The sequence below is a fragment of the Crocodylus porosus genome, unplaced genomic scaffold (genome assembly GCF_001723895.1).
Source record: "Crocodylus porosus isolate Cpor-Errol unplaced genomic scaffold, CroPor_comp1, whole genome shotgun sequence".
NCBI classification, from domain to species: Eukaryota; Metazoa; Chordata; order Crocodylia; family Crocodylidae; genus Crocodylus; species Crocodylus porosus.
Genome location: NW_017728925.1, coordinates 1,034,622 through 1,052,974, shown reverse-complemented (window position 1 = coordinate 1,052,974; position 18,353 = coordinate 1,034,622). Strand labels below are relative to the sequence as shown.

Here is an 18,353-nt window from a genome sequence, read left to right as displayed (position 1 = left end):
CCAACTTCCAAGCGAAGTGGTGCTGGCTCCTACCCTGGGGGTCTTTATGAGGAGGCTAGATGTACACCTTGCTGGGGTTGTTTGACCCCAGTACTCTTTCCTGCCATGACAGGGGGTCGGACTCGATGATCTGCTCAGGTCCCTTCCAACCCTACAAACAATGAAACTGTGGTCGGGTCTGCTGCACAGCACAGGCCAGATGTTCCCACCCCATTACTCCTGTCCTAAGCCAACCAGCCCACAGTTCCCTGGAGCATGTCTGTTAGCTGGCATCCCATCCATCCTTGGTTTGGGAGCTCGGAGTGACAGGGAGTTTCAAACATGTCATATAACAGCATAGCTGTGTCCACTGTGGTTCTCACATACCCTAGGTCCAAGATTATGTCCCTGCACTGAGCAACCCTTAATGATACTTTGGCCTTCTCTAGCCCCAAAAGAGTCTCAGTTCACTCTTTGCATAAGCTTTTGAATGCCACTGTGGGTTTGAGAGAGGGGTTGCCATTTCCATTTTGAAGGAAGGAAAATGGAGGCACGGGAGAGGCTATGCATTGTCCAAGGGCTGCAGTATTAGAGCAGGAACAACAGCTCCCGTCTCCTAAGTGGCAGCCCAGGGCTTCAGACTGTAAGACCCTCCTTCCTCCGGTTTGGTAGCAATTAGCATCTGTTTAGCATGGGAATGAAGGAGTACAAGGTTCAAGCAGAGCATAATTAGGCCTTTTGTCATGTGGCTTAGGAGTGCCACTAGATTGTGGAACATCCACTCCCGAGCGGGGCCCGAGCATTGCACGGTAGCAGTTGAAGGATGGCACATGGGTACTCAGTTGTGTTCTTACTTAGGAGTCATTATTCTTACTATTCAGCGTGACAGAGGCCATGTCTAAGCTTCAGACTTATGCCCAGCTGCAGCACTGCAGACACAGCATTGCTGCACATGATGGACTTTGTAGACTAGAAGCAGGGAGTCCTCACGTGGTACAGACTGCGGAAGGTGCAAAGATGGTGTATGGGGCCTCCCCTAGCTCTAGGCCATTTATCCCAGGAGGTGCCAAACAGAATCTGTCTCTAGAGAGCTGAGGGAGCATTTCTACAAAATCTTATTGCATCCCTATCTGTAAGATCCTTCAGGTCTCAAACCCAGGATCTCTCCTTTGTGGCATCACCCTAGGTTTGAATCCCAGACCCCCTTCAAATAATATTAGGGTCCAGTGGCCAGAGTACCCTCCTGGGGTCAGTCTTGGTTTATCACTGTCCCTAGCACTCATTTTGCTATCAATAGGACGGGAGTAAAAGTTCTATCTGTGTTGAGGGCTTTGAAATGTAGGGTTAGAGAGCCCTACAGAAGAGCCAGGTCTGACTGTTAGCACTGTTATACTTCACTGCCTGGAGCACTGAGGACTACTGCTGATAAAGTTCTCTGTGTCCTAGAGAGGAACACATTGAAAGCCTCAGTGATGTCATGCTGGAGAAAAGCAAGTTGCCTTTTGTTGTATAACTTACGTCTAGGCAAGACCGTTTCCCTTGCCAAAGATGAATCATCCCTGGCTAATAATCTCAGTCCGCCTCCCTGCATCACTTGCTGCCAGATGTCCTGATGGATGGCAGTCAAGTCAGTTGGAGACTTCCGCCTTGGGATCCCAGGGCTTCACCATGCCCTCATCGCTGGGACATGAGCAGTGCGAGCCTGAGCGGCGCTGCCAAAGTCATAACGGGTTCTGTGGCTCTTTGTTTGCAATGGCAGAGTTCCCTCCGCCCACGGTGGGAGTTCACATGGAGGTGCATACGTGCTCTGAAGCATCCAGCCAAAGATCCTGGGTGCTGGTTCCCTGACTGAACTTTTACTGGAGCCCTCAGATTTCCATGAAGCAACACAGCACCTGCAGGGAGGCCCACGCCTCTTGGGTTTCTTTTATCTGAACAAACATCACCTTTGGGGCAGCACTGGGAGAGGGAGAAAACAGTTGCAGAACTACACTTCTGCTGCTTTGTTTCTGCTCATCACATATAGACTGTCCAGTGCCTAATGCCTTTAGGATCTGAATATAGAGCAAGCTACAAGAGGTTCATTTAGTTGGTGACTAATCCACATAATAACTCGTAATGATCTTTTATATTTCCACAGCACCTTTAATGCTGAAGGTTTCCAAAGTACATTACATGCATGTGCTTTCTCTTTGCATCATCTGAAATACAGCCATCTCTGGGGTGGATCAAAGGGCTCATTTAACAGCACACTGCGACACAACACACCAGTACATGTCAGGAAGTGAAAAATACCATATCCACCTAAATGGCAGGGGAATTACAGAGTACAATTATCCCAACTGGAGTTCATCCAAGATGCTGGATAATACTCCTGCTCCTGCAGAAAGTGCAATTTGATCTTTAATGAGCTCCAGTTGCATGACCCTCAGCTCCCCAGCACGCATAACAGACAATACTTCCATAAGCAAAGGGCCCCTAGCAACACATCTTGCCTTTGGTTCAGTACAAGACAGTGCCTCTAACTGTCAGCACCTGCACTCTCCTTGGGGTCTTTGACCAAAGCACTCACCAGATCAGGTGCTGCCAGGGTTCAAGCTGTTGTGCCTATGACATGGCCATCCAGGGGAGCAGCGATTGCTGTAGCTCAGCCCAGGGACTGTGTGCCTAACATAACCACTGTGGCCAGCAGGGTTCCCTAATGCCATGTGGAGCAGCTGGAAATGGGACTGTAGGGGTCGGATCCACCTGCCTCCTCATATGGCCCTCTCCGTGCCACTATGGCAGCCAGGTGAGGCCAAGGGAGAATATCCCTGGTGAAGGAGCTGCTAGGGGTCACCATAGACAAGCTCTATACCATCCTCTAGCTCCCTCATCAAGCCCCAGCAAAGGCAACATGTAGGGCATGGAGTCCAGCACACACTGCAGCAGGCGTGCAGATTTGTGCCAGAAGCCAGAGGCAGCACCAGGGAGCCTGGTCTGACCGAATGCAATCTCCAGGTGCCCTAGAATCAGAAGGGGGCTTCCAGTCACCTCGTCCCCACCCACCTCTGGGCTGCACTCCAGAGTCCCCCCCTTGGGAACTGGGTTTCTGTAGCAGAAGCCATGTGAGAGGGGGCTGCTACTGAGCACCAGCCCCATTTGTCACACTTGTTACTCAGTATTTCAAGGGTTTGCTTGTTCTTCCCTGTTTCCACAGGCTGCCTGGCAAGCACTGAAAAGAAACAAGAGACGGACGCAGAGGCCACTGTCCCAGAATCTGGCTCTCCACAGCTGGTTTACAACCCAAACTGCCAGTGGCTGGACGAGTCGGATCTCAACATGGAGTCTCTGACACTGGCCAACGGCACCGCCCTGCAGCTGGGAGCCATCCCAGTCAAGATGCTGGACAAAGCGGATCCATCTTATTTCTACTGCTGCAGCCAGTGCGGAAAGGTGTTCTGGGAGGGGTCACACTTTGGCTGCGTGGTCTCTCAGTTTAAGGATATTTTGGTTGCCACGAAGGAAAATCCCAGCTTCTATGAGCTGAGCTGAGGGGAAGGATTCCTGGCTCAGGCTAAACTACAGAGGAAAGAGCTGGGACTCTCAGGTGGGGTCCTTGTCCCCTGATGGGTCACGGCAGCTGGCAGAAGAAATGGACTTTGATTTGAGGTTGAAGATTAGGAGCTTGGCTGGTGGGGGAAGCTGTGTTTTGAAGGTGGTGGCAAAGGGCACTCTGTTACCTAGGGCCTTTCTGTGTGTGTACTGTAACAGGGCCAGTGGGATGTAATGGCCTTCTCCATGATCATTAAATCAGATGTTCAGGAAACAGTCGCTTTCCTTTATTGCAGTGGTGCCGCTAAGACAAGAATATCTCTCCCTAGCCATCTACTGAGCCCTTTCCACTCCTCCCTCCAGAAGCTCCTGGCATCCGAGCTCTCCCATGGATAGAGCGGACCCCTCAGAGCACCAGTCACCACCACTGTGAATGCAGCCAGAGTGAGTACTGGAGGAACTTTGCTGCCATGACACCTCCTGGCAGGTGCTGAGCCTTGCTGCCTCCTCCCAGGCCTGAGCTGCTGGGGTCTTTGAGCCCTTGCTACCACTCTCCACATCTCAAGCTCTGCTTGCAGCCATATTTGAGGCTTGAAAGTAGCAGCAGGCATCACCCTCAACTGACTCACTTCAGGGCTTGGAACCTGTAGAGCTTCAGCGGGGGGGTGGGACCTGGTTCTCGATGGCACTCTTAGGGGTGCTACAGATGCAGTATAGACATGCCTGGAGTGAGCTTGTTGGGTGCTGGGTGTCTGCCCAAGATGTCCTACGGCAGAAGCAACACCCAGGCCCTTCCTGGCAAAGGACCCCATTCCCAAATGGCCAACACCATGCCCTTGCTTGGTTCATCTGAAAGGGAGCAGAGCCTTCTTCACCCAAAGTCCTGTGCACAACTGTGACGAGCACTGGTGTAGTAAATCCGTCCCTCAGGAGCAAACCAAGTTATATCAGTAAAAGTTTGGCGTGGCTAGTGTAACTGCCTCTCTGCTGTGGGCTTTTACTAACTCAGGCAAGACAGGCAGGAATTGCACCTCTTCACAGCCACCTGATGGGTGTTGTGCTGGCAAATGTGCAAAACAGACCTGGGCTGCTCTGTGTGGGCAGAAACAGGTCTGTGAGTCTGAGGGCATCCAGCAAAGTGAGTCCTCAAGGAAGACTTGGTCTCTGCTCTGCATCCTAACCCTCAGCAGAGACAGAAGGGCAACAGTCAGCAGGAAACCTCTCCGCCCCATGGTACATCCCCCTGGGAATTTTTGCCAATCTTCCCTAACTGGGCTTCACAAATCGAAAACCCAGCTGTGACTGAGTTTCTTCTCCCTGAGTAGGATTTGGCTGTATTCCTCCCACGCAGGCAGTGGGTCTGTAAGGAAGGAAAAGGGCACTGTCAGGTGCAACCAACAAGCCCCCGTCTTATTTCTCATTGAGTAGCAGCAGTGGTGCAAATGGGAGGAGTGATGGTAGGGAAAGCTGAGTCAGTGCCAAATGAGGCCTGATTCTACCTGAATTTAAGGGCAGGCCCCATGAAATCTTCCCCCTCCACTGTGAGTTCCTAAGGGATAATGAGCCCACACTTCACACTCAGCCGCTAGAAGAACAGGGGCTGTGGCTTCCCCTCCAGCTGCCAGGCTCACCCGCATTCTGCCTGGTGGTGTGGTTTTTGGTACCTGGTTGAAGAAAGATACTCGAAGCTCCTTGTGCCTCGTATCACAGCCCCGGGGGCTCAGTTCCTTGGATCCTCAGGTACTGATGTCAACTACTGACCAACTCTTTCACCACAGAGACCATGCACCCAAAAGGCATCCCACTGCTCCCACACAGCAAGGGGTGCATGTCCAGAGCTGTGTTGTCCCAAATATACCAAACAGGCCTATGGGGTCTTACCGATCCTTCTCTAGTCTGGCACAGTTGAAGAGCTGCACAAGCAGAGAGAAGCTGAGCTCTGGAGTGAGGAAAGTCATCAAGACTTTAGTAAGTCCTGCAAATCTTCCTAGTGAAGCCCACAGCCAGCTACCTGCAGAGTGCAGCAGCCCCTTACCTGCAGGCACATGCAGAGTAGGCAGTTACAGCTGGAGTGCTTGTGGGAGGCTGCTCAGGACATAGAGAAGTATTTGGAGGAGGGCAGCATTAAATAAGAGCCCAGGTGCTTTGTGCAAGAATTTGCCTCCAAAATGGTGCTGGCCACCCGCCCATGAGCAGGTGGAGAGTGGCCATGTTCAGCTGAGCGTGGGTGGCTTGGCATGCTCCCTTAACCACCACATTGCTCAGCAGCGCTGGTAAGGGAGGAGGTGCCTCCAGTCCCACTGGACCCACATCTCGGAGGGGAAAGCTGAGCTGGGCAAGGCTGTGAAAGCCACTGAGGAGCTTCCCCTCTCTCACCTCCATGGGTTGGACCGTGGGGGTCAGCCCAGCATCTCTGGCCTTGGCTACCTTCCTAGTGACCCTAGGGTGCCAGCATTGATGCCCAGACCAGACAGTCGTCACCACTGGCCTATTGCTCAGCAGCTGATAGCTGGGCCAGCATTAAACCAGATGGAAGCCTCCTCCTGGTTTCTGGCATCCGACCTTCCCCCACTCACCAGTTCAGCCACACAAGCCATGCTGCGTTTCATCCAGGGCTGTGGGCAGCAGAAGGCTGAGAAATGCCCACTGACACCAAGAACCTCCTTAACCTTATCTGAATGCTCATAATGTACAGATTCAGGGCCACCAACTAACAGGCCCCTATGGACCGCAGAGGGGAGGCTGAGGGAGAGCTGTTCTGCTTACCAAGCAGTGCTTGCCTGCCCCAATTAAGCTGGTGTTGTTCTTGGGAGGGTGCAAAAGGGTGTGTGATGTGCTTTGAATCAGTGCCCAGACTCCAGCCTTAAACCTGATCACTGCTGAATGCTGCTGGGTGGCTGCTGTGGTGCTGACAGCCGGACTGAAACCTCCATCCTCATTACAACACCCCCCGGCACCGAGCAGCAGAACTCCTTCCACCCAGTGGCCCCTGGGTTTGTCACGCTGCTTGAGAACTGCAAAGCCTGCCTGAGCTCTCCCCAGGCGGGACTTCCTGCTGGAGTGAGAGCTCAGTCCCTCTTCCCCAGGCACTCCGGAGCAAGCATGTTTGCAGCTCATGAGCAGTGCTGGGCCATTGAGCTGGGGCAGAGCATGCCCGGAGCTTTGGGCATTTGAGAAGAGCGGTGGCCTATCCTGCAAGCCGAGGGGAAGAGTCTCAACAAAACTGCAGCCAACTGTGGCGAGAACAGATTGAGGGGCTGGGTGGTGATCTGATGTGAAACAAATGTGCTCTAGATTCAGATGATGTGAGGGAGGGGGGAGCCAAGCCAAGAACCGCAGATGGCACCTGCAATGCTGAGACAAGATCTTGAGAGCTTGAGGATGCCACCTGGCAGGCCTCCTCCCTGACACAGGAGTGAGCGAAGAGGAGGAGCACAGCCCTGCCACTTGTAACCCAGCTTCCTCCTCCAGAACCCAAAGCATCAGCGGGAGGTTCCTGGTGACAGGAGCACGAGCGGTGCCAGCCACTTCAATGGAAGACAGCCACCGGAGCAAGGCAAGCAAGAGCTGAATGCCTGTTGCTCTCAGCATTATGGCACTCCTGCCTTTGTGCCTCCCCCAGCCAGGCTGGGCTGGAAAAGCTCCACCCTCTTTTATGGAGGCAGCATTTGCAGAAATCCTCTCCTAATCCCAGTTAACTTTCAGGCACTGATGTTATTGCTAACAGGGCCTGAGGGGCTCCTGGCTGAAGTGTGACATTCACGGGCCAAAGGAATTCCTGCGCGGGCTGTGTGCTGAAATCCAAGACTTGCTTTTTCTGCTCCAGGCATTCAGGCCACACTAACTCTCAGGGCTTGCTCTCTTGCTTTTTTTCCTCTATCTTTTAAGAGCCTGGACTGGGGGCGACCAGTCTTCCCCCAAATCCCAGAGCCATCTGGAAAGTGGCAGCCGACTCTTTTCCTGCCAGGCCCCCAAATGACCTGCACTTAATTGCTCTGCTTCATTTATTCTTCCTTGTTTAAGGGCCTGGCTGGGGCTTAGTACCACTGACCTGGAAAGGGAGCCCTTTCTACTCTGCAGTTTCAATCTCTCCAGTAGAATATAGGAACTCTGTTTTTTCCACTCAGCAAACTCCTTGACACTTCCAAAGGCATTAACAGCTGATGGTTCAATTGCCCTTGTTATGACAAAGAAGCCCCATTGTTCAGGATCTCCATGCAGCAGTGATATTTCCAGGGCTGGCAGGGCTGTGTTTAAGATCAGATTTCCACTCCAGCAGTGAAGCAAACCATTTCTCTTTGATCTCCAGGAGAGAATCCAAGCTTCTGTGTCTGTAGAGACTTGCAACCAGAAGACTCAAATTCTGGATCTTCAGGAGTCCTTTCAGCTTGATGAAGCACCCCTGCTGGTGGGGTGCAGCCCCCTGGCAAATAACTGGCATCACAGGAAGAGCTTTGGTCACGGAGACCAGAGCAAATGTCTGCACTTACCGAACATACCTAGGGCCTGTGAAGAGACGGTCGTTGTAAAAGCTTACCTAAAAGACCTGCACTTAATTCCCTACTTGACACCCAGCCCGTGTGGGAGTGCTGCCCTAGAAGTTAAGACCTCTTACTCTGATTCCAGAGATGTGAGTTCAAGCCCTACTTCAGGCAGCCTTTGACACAGGTCCCCAGTCAATTCAGCAGCTGAACAGGCCCCCCTGGTTGTTTGGGTTGGGAGTCAAAAGCAGGTGGGTGCACTGCTAGCCGTATTCTTCCCTTGTGTGCTCTTGGCTATAGAAGCTGGTGTGCCTTCACCACAGCAGCCTTATGGCTATAGTTTGTCTGTGTTCATTGAAATAAATGAAGGCTCCCCTCTGATTCAGTCTGTCCAGAGGGTCTGTGTAGTTCAAACCTACCCCTGCCCTGAGCTTTGTTGCTGAAAAAAAAAAAAAAAAGGTGAGTTAAAGGGCACTTCCTAGTTTTAGGAACAGCCAGATTGCATGCAGCTGAATTAAACCCCTATCAACAGGACCCTAGAGGTGGGTCAAGGCAGATATGCCACAGAACTACCCTCCAGGCCCTGAGATTGTCATTAGTTAAGTTTCTTGGACCTTGCAACATGTGCAGGTCCTATGACTATAAGTTAAGGTCGGAGGGCAAGGAAGACAGACAGAGGGGCAGAGTGCCATTTTGTTCCCCCTTTGTAGCCAATAAAAGAACCACAATATTTATTTTCCCACTGTAGATTTAAGTCTCTTTAGAGGTGAAGCAGAGACATGTATTTCTCATTCCATCCGAAACAACGGTATTGAAAGGATGTTCAATGAATCACCAAGAAGTCAGGAAATGACAAAGCAAAGGTGGTTGTTGCATGCGTGAAGCACATTTTTGAAGAGCAAGTCAAATCCGACCACCAACAGGCACAAGGACAACTGAAGGACGGCAGTCACGATCCAGCACAGAACTTCAGCATGTGCCTGGCTTTCAGCCCCGAGCAGTCCTTAAGGCAATGAGACTCTCCACAGGTGAGGCTATGCTGCTCAACGGGGCCATGGGGCCCGTCACCTTGCCATCACCCTCGGTGGGGCATGAGAGCAGCAAGTCACAGCATTTTTTTTCAGTACTTGAAAATGGCTCAACTGGCGTTGGTGAAGTGTTAACAGAAAAAATTGCTCTCTGCCAGGGAAATGAGCATGCTGCCAAAACTAAGCTGTGAAGGCAAGGGAAAATTAGGAAACTGAAAATGATCTATGGCCATGGAAGTGTTTTAAGCCAGTGTTTCCCAGGGGTGGGTGTGGTCGCCTCCAAGGCCTGCAAAGGTCTAGCCAAGCCAGGTGGGCACGGACAGATGTCTTAGCTAATCTCCAGAGTCTCAGCATTTGGTTTGCTCTGATTGTAATGGAAACAGTCACAATATCACTCAAGTGTATCCATTATACCATTGTCTGCCTGAATTTGTAGAGTGTCTGAAGCAGTAGCTGACACCTGAACTGCTGCAGTCCTTTCAGTGGGATTCAAACACCAGGAATAATACTTTAAAGGTCCATAGTAATTATTGTACATTCAAAGCATATTGAAAAGAAGTTGCAGTAATGATTGTACTACTTTGTTTCCCAAAATGTGGGCTGCACATAATCGGGATTAGACACAAAAACCTTTAACCTCATATGGTGGATTTGGAAGGTGGCAGGATTGCTTGTTTTTTTCTCATTCAGGGTTTGGCTTTCAAAGCTTGGAAAATACAGGTTAAAACAACCTTAATTCTAAATGTCCATACACCCCTTATAACACCCATTGCTGGTCTCTGAGCAACACCCCTCCGTGCTGCAGGGCAATGTTGCTAATAGCACAGGAAGGACTTGTTGCTTTAAGTCAGTATTGTTGAAGGCAGACTTCTTAAGGGCCATCTTCACAGTGATTGTCATATCCAGGCCCTGACTAGTGCTGATGAAATACCTCACGGCACTTCTTGTAACAGGAGAATTGCAAAGCACAGTGTTTTGACTGAATTCCCCCTTGTGTTGTTTCATTCAATCTCCCTAAGATTTCCCTGCAGATGAGCATTGCTGTGCATTGTTCAGTAGCTCCCACATTCCTCCCAGAGACGGCTCCATTTCAGACGGTGAGTGAAGCAATCCTTACACATAATATGCATTTCTGGGTGTCATCCTTGGATAGCACTTGGGGGGGAGGTGGGGGCTTTGGCATGAAAGGATCTGTATGATGAGACATTATCATGAGACATCCCCTTCTCTGAAGTTCTCCTTGGTGTCCATGAGGGAACGCACCATGTGTCCAGAAGAACTCGGGGAGGCCAGGGGAAGGCAATACATGCCAGCACCCACTTGGAATAACTCAGTTGCCTGGGAGAATGGCACAGGGGCATTGCTTCCTTCCTCTGCCAGTCCCACTGACTCTAGTCTGATCGCTGCAACAGCAGAGCAAAGTTAGGAAAAGCCTGGCTTATCTTGTGCCACTGTTTGGACAGATCGGATTAACACCAGGACTCACTCAACTGCCCTATTGTAGAAGGGACCTTGCCCTTCTCTCCTAGCTGGGTGCGTGTATATTTGTCTCCTCTCTGCTGTTCCCTGAAGAGGAGTTAGTAGCAAATGGGCCTCCCTTGGCTTTACTGCTGATCGGGAAGTAGCTCTCCTTGCGTTTCTGTGGTGCTGTGTGGCTGCTTGCTGAGAGGAGCCCTCCATCTCCTTCCCCAGTTTCTTGCAAGTGGCCTCCAAAAGGAGGTAGGAAAAGAGCTGTGCTCATGCTGGTGTCTGCTCCCCAGGGCTGGCCTTGTTTCTTGCTAGCCTCCACACAGAGCATAGAAGTGACTCGTGGAGCCAGTGCTGTCCAAGAGCAATGCCTTTGAACCAGACTCAAGCGCTGCCTTGCAGGGTTTGGTCAGTGCATTATTCTCCCCTATGACCGAAGGGCAGGTTGTGGCTGTATCAGGGTGAGGAAGAACCTGCACAGTGAACTCTGCTTGTGGTTTCCAGCCCTGCAAAGCTGGTCCTTCAGGCAAGAGCTTAAGCAAGACAGCTTCCCACAGGAAAGAGGCAGTTTGCTGGGGTCTGAACGTTGTTCAGCAGGTCAGCATGAGTCATTGGCTATGTGGAGTGGGTGCTGGTGCAATTCATGCCCAGCAGGACAGTCTTTAATGGCATCTCCTAGCCTGAGCCGGACAGGTCAAGGCTGAGTGCCTGCTTGGACTCTTTGTGTTAGCCGAAGGCCTTCCTGCTCTGCATCTCTGCAACTGGTTATGGTAAATGGTTACTTGCCAGTCACTGTGTTTCCTCAGTACTTTGGGGCTGGTCCACCTTATTGTCAGTCAGGGCCTGGGTATCAACTAAGTACGGAGCCTCATTGTCCTAGGATCTGTACAAACACAGAACAGACAGCCCCTGCCCTGGAGTCTAACCAACAGACCCTGGGTAAAGGCAGGAAGCACCAGCAAAATTAGCACATCACCAAAATCCTAGGCCTTTGCAGGCCAGTCTTCCTGCAGGCTCCCCCACACGGAAACAGGAGGCAAGTGAATCCCATGGAAATGAAATGGGGCACTTGAATTCCAGAGTCAGAGTGGCCACACATACAGACACACTGAAATAAGTAAGGGTGCATTTAATACTCCCGTTAGAGGTGAGAGTGCAATGGACCCCCCCCAGCCCAAGGTAGCTTTTAGTTTAGCAGGCTGAAGCCCCCAAAACAATGGAGTCTGTGTCAAAGGCATCAGCAGAGATGGTTCAGCTTTCACTGGAAAGCCTGGGTACTTACTCACTTGCAGCTGGGCAGCCTGTGCTATACCAGCAAAGCCCCTACCTAAAAGTGCAACTCGACACAGGTGTTGGCATTTTGGTGCCAGCTTGTTTGTAGGCCAGTCCTCAGCTACACCCCTCCCCGCATATCCTTCTACCCCCCTCCTCCATTGTAACAAAGCAAAGCCTTTGAGAAGGGACTGCCAGTCACAGACCCAGCATCCGGCCCAGTGCAGTGTGCAGGCATGTGCATCTCTAAGAGCTGGGAACCTAGTTTCCTGCAGACAAGACCTTGGCTGTGTGAGGGCATGAGGAGAGGGAAGTAAAATTCCCAGAGGGAATTCTGTCTTGGGAAATGCTGAGAGCTGTCTTGGCAGGCTGGCTGTGTAATTGCAGGAGTAAATGCTATTCATCTTTCTCATTAGCTTCAGTGAGAGGATTTTGGGGGGCAGGGAGATGGAGGGAGGATAAACAGGGCCATATATTGATGGGAGCTGGAGGTGTCCTTTACTCTTACTGCAGTCACTTCAGACTTTTATACCAGTGTTCATGAGAACAGGATCCCTTGTGTCCACCTTCAGCGGTGTTCTTCCAGGGACCCTGGCGAGGCTGACCAGGTGGGAGTCTGGATTAAGGCCATTTAGGACATGAGACTGGGATTGGAATCCTACAGCCTCAGGGTGGGTCTGGCCCACAAAGCCCTTGGATCTGGCCTGCGGATGTGGGGTTTTAGCAGCATTCGGCAGCAAGGGGCCTCAGCTGTCGGTGGTCTCCTCATGTTACTGCAGGGAGAAGCACTGGCTGTATTGGCCTGTCCTAGCGCCCAGTTGCCTCTGAGCCAAGGTGGGTCATTCCAGGGGGAAAGGTTATCAATCACTGCACTGGACAATGGTAATGAAGGGCCAGCATGGCTCTATCCCTCAGCAGGGCCCCACACCACTGGAATGCCGTATCCTTTTCCATTGTTTCACAGCATATAGGGCCAGAGGGGCTATTAAATCATCTAGTCTGTTGTAATAGATACCTTCCAGCTACCCTCATGGTAGGTCCAATAACTCGGATTTGACCAAATCATTTTATTCCAAACTGTGGTGATCCTGGCAGTTGGTGTGACACCAAGCACATAAGCAAGACATAAGCAAGACACACCAGCCAGACACCTGAGAGAGAGGATTCTCCAGACTGCCTCCTCCATCCCACGAGGTGCCTTTTTCCAGCTATGGACCAGGCCAGGTGCTCCAGAGGAAAGTGAGGAAAACTTAAAAAAAAAACCAGACTACATAAAGCCAATTGTGCATCAGGGGAAAAACTCCCTCCCTGACTCCCACAGGAGCCTGGCTGCAGCCCTGATGCATTCCATTGAATTACAATCTTGGTTTTAATACAAAGCAACTACTGCTAGGGGCATGTTGAGGCCAGTACAGGGCTCTCTGTTCTCTCCACAGCCCATGAAGGGAAGAATTCATAGATTTGGACTCCACGGCCAGAAAGGAGGACTTTAACCATTGAGCCTATCTTCCTACAGAGGGGGTAGGAAGGTCGTGTGTGGTCTCCTTCCATTAGGAGCGGGAGGAGATCACCCATGGCACATGGGGACAGCCAAAGTGTTGGCATCACACAACCCTCTATAGGACTTGTGCTGTGCTTTGACTGTCTCCTCAGGGAGGACTTCACCAGCAGAGTGTAGGTGCCTGATTAAAGCACCCTGCCAACCCTCTGCTGGCCCTTTTCTAGGTCACCAGTCTCCTCTCTGCTGCTTCAGCATATGCTGGGCTCCTTCAGGTCCTTCTCACTTTGGAAGACAGTTGAGGCATCCTTAAATTTCTGCCCCTTGGCTTGTTGCTCAGTTTGGTCTGAAATACATAACACAGCCTGCTGGGAGCCCCATGTCCTCTGAGGGATGTCTGCTAGAGAGGAAAAGAAATTGGTTGTTGATGGGTGCATCTTAAATTGTTCTCTCGTGCATCCAAAGCTGCCAGAGCCAGAGCCAGCTACACTGCAGGCTAGCTCTGCCTACAGGGCTAGGGACAGACATTCAAAATGCCTGAGCCTGAATTGATTAAATCTTTGCAGGTTAGTCTAACCTGCCTAGGTTGAACTGGTTTGCAGCTGCACAGACATTCCCTCTGGACTGAGGAAATGCAGGCATGTGCCCGCAGTGGCTCAGGATAGAAGCCATGGGGGGGGGAGGGGATGGGTGCTAGAGCAGCCCTCTCTTCCCTTCTACAGTACTGAGCTAAAGGGAAGCATGGCCAGGCCCCAACAAGACACTCTGATTAGGGAGGGTGCCTGCCTGCACCATCCCAGGCTTTTCCCCACTTGCAGCTTAAGGAGTGGGAGTGTTGCCAGCCCCCAGCTGCAGGCTAGCACTCTGAGGCAAAGGGGGAAGGTATGCATGCATCTGTTGATGATACTGAAATTTTCAATCTCCTTCTCCCTGCTTCTTCATACTGTCTGCAAACCTGACAGTATGACAGGGAGCCAGCAGGGGCTGATAACACAGTGTGTATCAGCCCATCACCAAAACAAAAGCCTTCCTCATTTGGTCAGGCTCTTCTTAAACAACTTTTTCCCAGGAAGGAATGGAGGGACATTACCAGCTGACCTGTTGATTAGCTCCAAAAAGCCCTAAGTAGACACTGTTCTGTCTGCCTGTCCCAGTGATATTGAAGACACACACACACAGACACCTCTCAGCATTAGCTAGCATACCATCTGCCTAGGGTCCGTGGGGCTGGGGGCCATGCTGTGGGAGATGGGAGGAGGGAGGGGGGGAAGGGGGAGGATCTCTGCCTGAGCAGTGAGCAGTGAGCAGCGAGGGTGGGGTGGATCAGGGGGAAGCAAGGCAGACCCTGCTGTGCTTGAAGTCTCTGCCAGAGCTCTGGCTAGAGAACAGAGGAGCAGGGCCAGCCCCGTTCTCTGGAGCAGACAGCACAGCCCAGGGCTGCAAAGCATCTGGGTTTCTGGGGGACTCTGGTTTAACCTTAACCAGGAAGGGATCTGGGACAGACATTGCATAAACCGGTTTGACCCAAATCAGTTAAGTCTGATACTACATTCAACCAGGTTTATCTTAAACCAGTTTAATTCATTTTGAAGCAGGTTTATGTGCACTGAACTTATATTCTGTTAAGGTTTAAACCAGTTTCTGATCACTTAAACTGGTTTATGTGTAATGTCTGTCCCTAGCCCAGATGATGTAAGATCAGCCATATTAGCTCAGACTAGCTGTCCATTCCTGAGTGGCCTTCTGTTTGCAGGGGCCTACTCCAGGTGCTATAGATAAAGGAAGATGATCATTCCCTTTAACACACACGGCAAACTGTGCATGAGAATCATGTCTCGCAGACCAACCGTGTTACACCCTGGAACATAAGATTAAAGGAGCAGTGTTCCCCACCTGTTTATTGCCTTTCTTGGGGAGCACAGTTAGGTCTAGCTGGGATTTTTGTGTATATTCCAAGCTTTCCTTGTGTTGGTTTATGATTTACTAGGGTAAGGATTACTAACAGCATGCAGTGATTTTATGGCACCTTTCAACTAAGGATCTCAATGCCCTTCACAAGGGTGGGGCCCTATCATTGTGTGCATATGACAAAACCCCCCTAGAGGTGCAGAGATGGGGCGTATCTTCCCAAACCTCATGCAGAGAGCCAGGGCAGTGTCAACAATATAGCTCTGACCTTCCAGCCCTACCCCAGCCATAAGATTGTGCAGCCTTGGCTGCAAAACTCTCCTCACTTGGTTTGGCAATATGTATGAGTGTAGGTTTGCTTTTGCTCACTAAGAAAAGTGACAAAGCCCATGGCTGTGTCCTTCTTTCAGATGAAGAGTCAGGTGCTTGACTAAAATCCCTCAATGACTACATTTTAAGTAGGTCATTCTCCTCCCCAAAGGCTTCCACTGGAGGGAAGGGAAAAAAAAATGGTAATGATCTGATTCAAAGCCCACTGAGAGGTTTTAGCTGGTGTCAATGAGTCTTCAGCAGGCCCTTAGTAATGTACCTAGCTCAGCAGCCTTGCTTCCTTGCTCCCAGAGCAAGCACTTCTCCCACTGCCTGTAGCGGGCCCCTTCCAGACACCAGCTCCACCTTGCTGTTGCACAAAGGAGGCAACGCTGGAGATATAATCATCAGGCCAAGATTATCTCTAGTCACAAAGCTGAATTCAAAGCCAAGCTGTAAGCCGAACTGGCCTTGAGCACCATCCAGGAAGTAATAAATTGTCCAGGTTTGAATGGAGGAGAAACATCAAAGAGAAATAAACCCAGTGTTTTAATCAGACCAAGGTATTGTTTTCCTGTTCGGTTGCCTTTTTTTTTTTAAGGCCATTGTTGCTCCTGTACTAATGTTTAACATTTATTAGTGCAGAAATGAGCCCTTCATCTTTTATGGTGCTGTTTAGTCGTCTGTTCGGAGGGCAGCCCAGACAACTGATTCCAATGTATCTCATAAATAAAAGCATTGGGTGGAATCGAAGTGCCTGAGACAGGTTTGTGGGTCAGGCGTAAGGCAGAGATATCATTGTGTGGGCATTTCAGGCTCTGACCTGAGAATGTTTTCCATCCAAGACCCTTTGTAAAAGCTTTGGTTAATATGTATAGTTTGCCTTCCCTTATCCATGTCCACTTGGCAATGGAATTATTAACAATGATAATGCCCAGCAGAATCCTCTATACAAAGATCTCAAAGCATTTTATAACATGGGGCCAAAGCAACATTCAGGCTGGATTTTTCTGGTCCATCTAGTCCAGAATCCTGCCTCATACAATGAGCAGGACCAGGAGGAAGGATCAAGGACCCTGTACTGGGTAATCATGACATCTCTCCTTGACGACTTTCCATATAATCGCCCACCCCCCACACACTCAAACACACACGCAAGGACATGCTATTTAGAGGTCAGCTAAATCCCTGAAGCGAGGAGGTTTCTGTCCCTCAAAAGGGTGAGATTTTTCCTCTGTACTGTGTTGGAGATCAGAATAATGATCATAATGGTCCTTTTTGGAGTTGGTCTCTACGAAAAGCCCTTGTTTTACCTTTTGTTATTTACCGTTAGCTTTCAGTACCTTCTTTTTATCCACTCAAGTTTGTAGTCCTGTATTAAAGCCTCTTATGGTTTTGCCCTCTAGGACTTGTGGCAAAGAGTCCTACTGTCTAGTTCTGGGTTGGGTGAAAAGGTGAATAAAGCCTCACAATGCCCTAGGTCCTAGGAGGTAAGTAGGCAAGATCCTGCTGCTTTTCCTAGGTGGGGAATCCAAGGCGCAGAAATGGGTAATGTTATACCAGAGGATATTCTGCTACTTGAGAAGACACCTGGTGTCCTCCGAGTCCCAGCCCTGTGCTCCACCCACTTGACCAGGCTTCCTCTCTGAAGTATGCTGAGTACTGAGCTTGCTTTATCACACACCTACTGCTTGGTGGGGCTGGTTTTATTCCAATGAGACTGTATGGTTAAGACTAGCTTGCTGTTTAGCAGCCAGCGGTTTGAAGCGCTCTGCGGTGCACATGCTGACTCAGGTTGCCTTGAAAATCACTGTGCCTCATGGGTGCCTGGGGTAGGGTTCACAGTCCTGATTTGTGTGAGTACTAAGCTCTGGTCGCAGTGACACTGCCTTGTTGATATTCTGTGTCAGAGCTCTCGGCCGGGCTCCTTTCTTCGATGAACCAAACTAGCCTAGAGGAAGTGCAAACACTGAGAAATTGCATGCTGCTTGATTGTTTGAGTCCCATTTCCCCTCTGGTGTGTTTCTCGAATGTCCTTATGAGTTTGATGGGGACAAGGTGTTTGGCACTCAGGCTAACTTTAGTTTACAAATGAACATATAAACATTGTTCCTCATCAGCCAGGAATGTGCTTCCCTCCCTTCTCCCCCACCTTATCCCCATCCCCTTCCGAGCAAACTTCCTTCCTGGTGTAATCTGGATCGGAAACCCTGCTGCATATTTGACTGGCTCAGAGAGAAATCAGCTTAGCTTTCCATGGTGTGACTTTGTGGCTTGAACTGAAGCAGAGCGGCAGAGAGATGAGACACTGATGCCATGGTTAAGAACCAAGTCCATGAAGCAACAACTTCAGTTATCCCTGGGATTTGTCTCTGGACTCAGAGCACTGGGCAAAGGCATCGTGTTTACTGTCAAAATGTTGCTTCCTTTATTTGGGGTCACAGCTGAGGGTTTTCAAAAGATGAATTCAGTGTTCAACTCCTGCCCCCCCCGCAGTTAGCGACATCCGCTTCAGGGCTGGAAACAGAGTCTGTCTTGTCAGGCCTTCATTCATCCAGAGAGCAGGCTATGGCAAAGGAAGTGCAAGCTCCTCCCACCTCGAAGGCTGATCCGAGGGGACTCCATTTAGAGTGAATGTGGCACTGAGTCTCCAGTATCAATTTGCCACTTGGTTTGACTGCCAGTGGGCACGTCTACATGTGCAATTAATTGCGAACAAGAAACTCTGGAGCTTATTGCTCTGGGCTTTTTTGTTTCTGAGTACACTGTTTGAATGTGCTTCTGGGAGTAAAAAACTTTGGAGCAAATTGCTTTGGAATGTATTCTTGCACACCAAACAGAGCCCAGGCAGAGCAGCCCGGGTTGGCAGAGGACCCG

The 18,353-nt window shown here is 50.4% G+C and overlaps 1 protein-coding gene and 1 long non-coding RNA gene across 4 annotated transcripts in view; one reads left to right on the top strand and one right to left on the bottom strand.

The window, feature by feature from the left end:
* The window catches only part of EXD3 (exonuclease 3'-5' domain containing 3), a 430,752-nt gene extending 426,968 nt beyond the window's left edge, over positions 1-3,784 (top strand). For all 3 annotated transcript variants that reach the window (XM_019540506.1, XM_019540505.1, XM_019540504.1), the window contains exon 22: positions 3,179-3,784. In XM_019540506.1, the coding sequence (XP_019396051.1) occupies positions 3,179-3,513 (335 nt within the window). In that variant the 3' untranslated portion in view covers positions 3,514-3,784. The remainder of the gene's footprint in view (positions 1-3,178) is intronic.
* Positions 3,785-17,479: 13,695 nt separating this feature from the next.
* LOC109313790 overlaps positions 17,480-18,353 on the bottom strand; it is a 17,095-nt gene continuing 16,221 nt past the window's right edge. The window contains exon 3 of the long non-coding RNA XR_002102145.1: positions 17,480-17,490. This is a non-coding gene — a long non-coding RNA (uncharacterized LOC109313790). The remainder of the gene's footprint in view (positions 17,491-18,353) is intronic.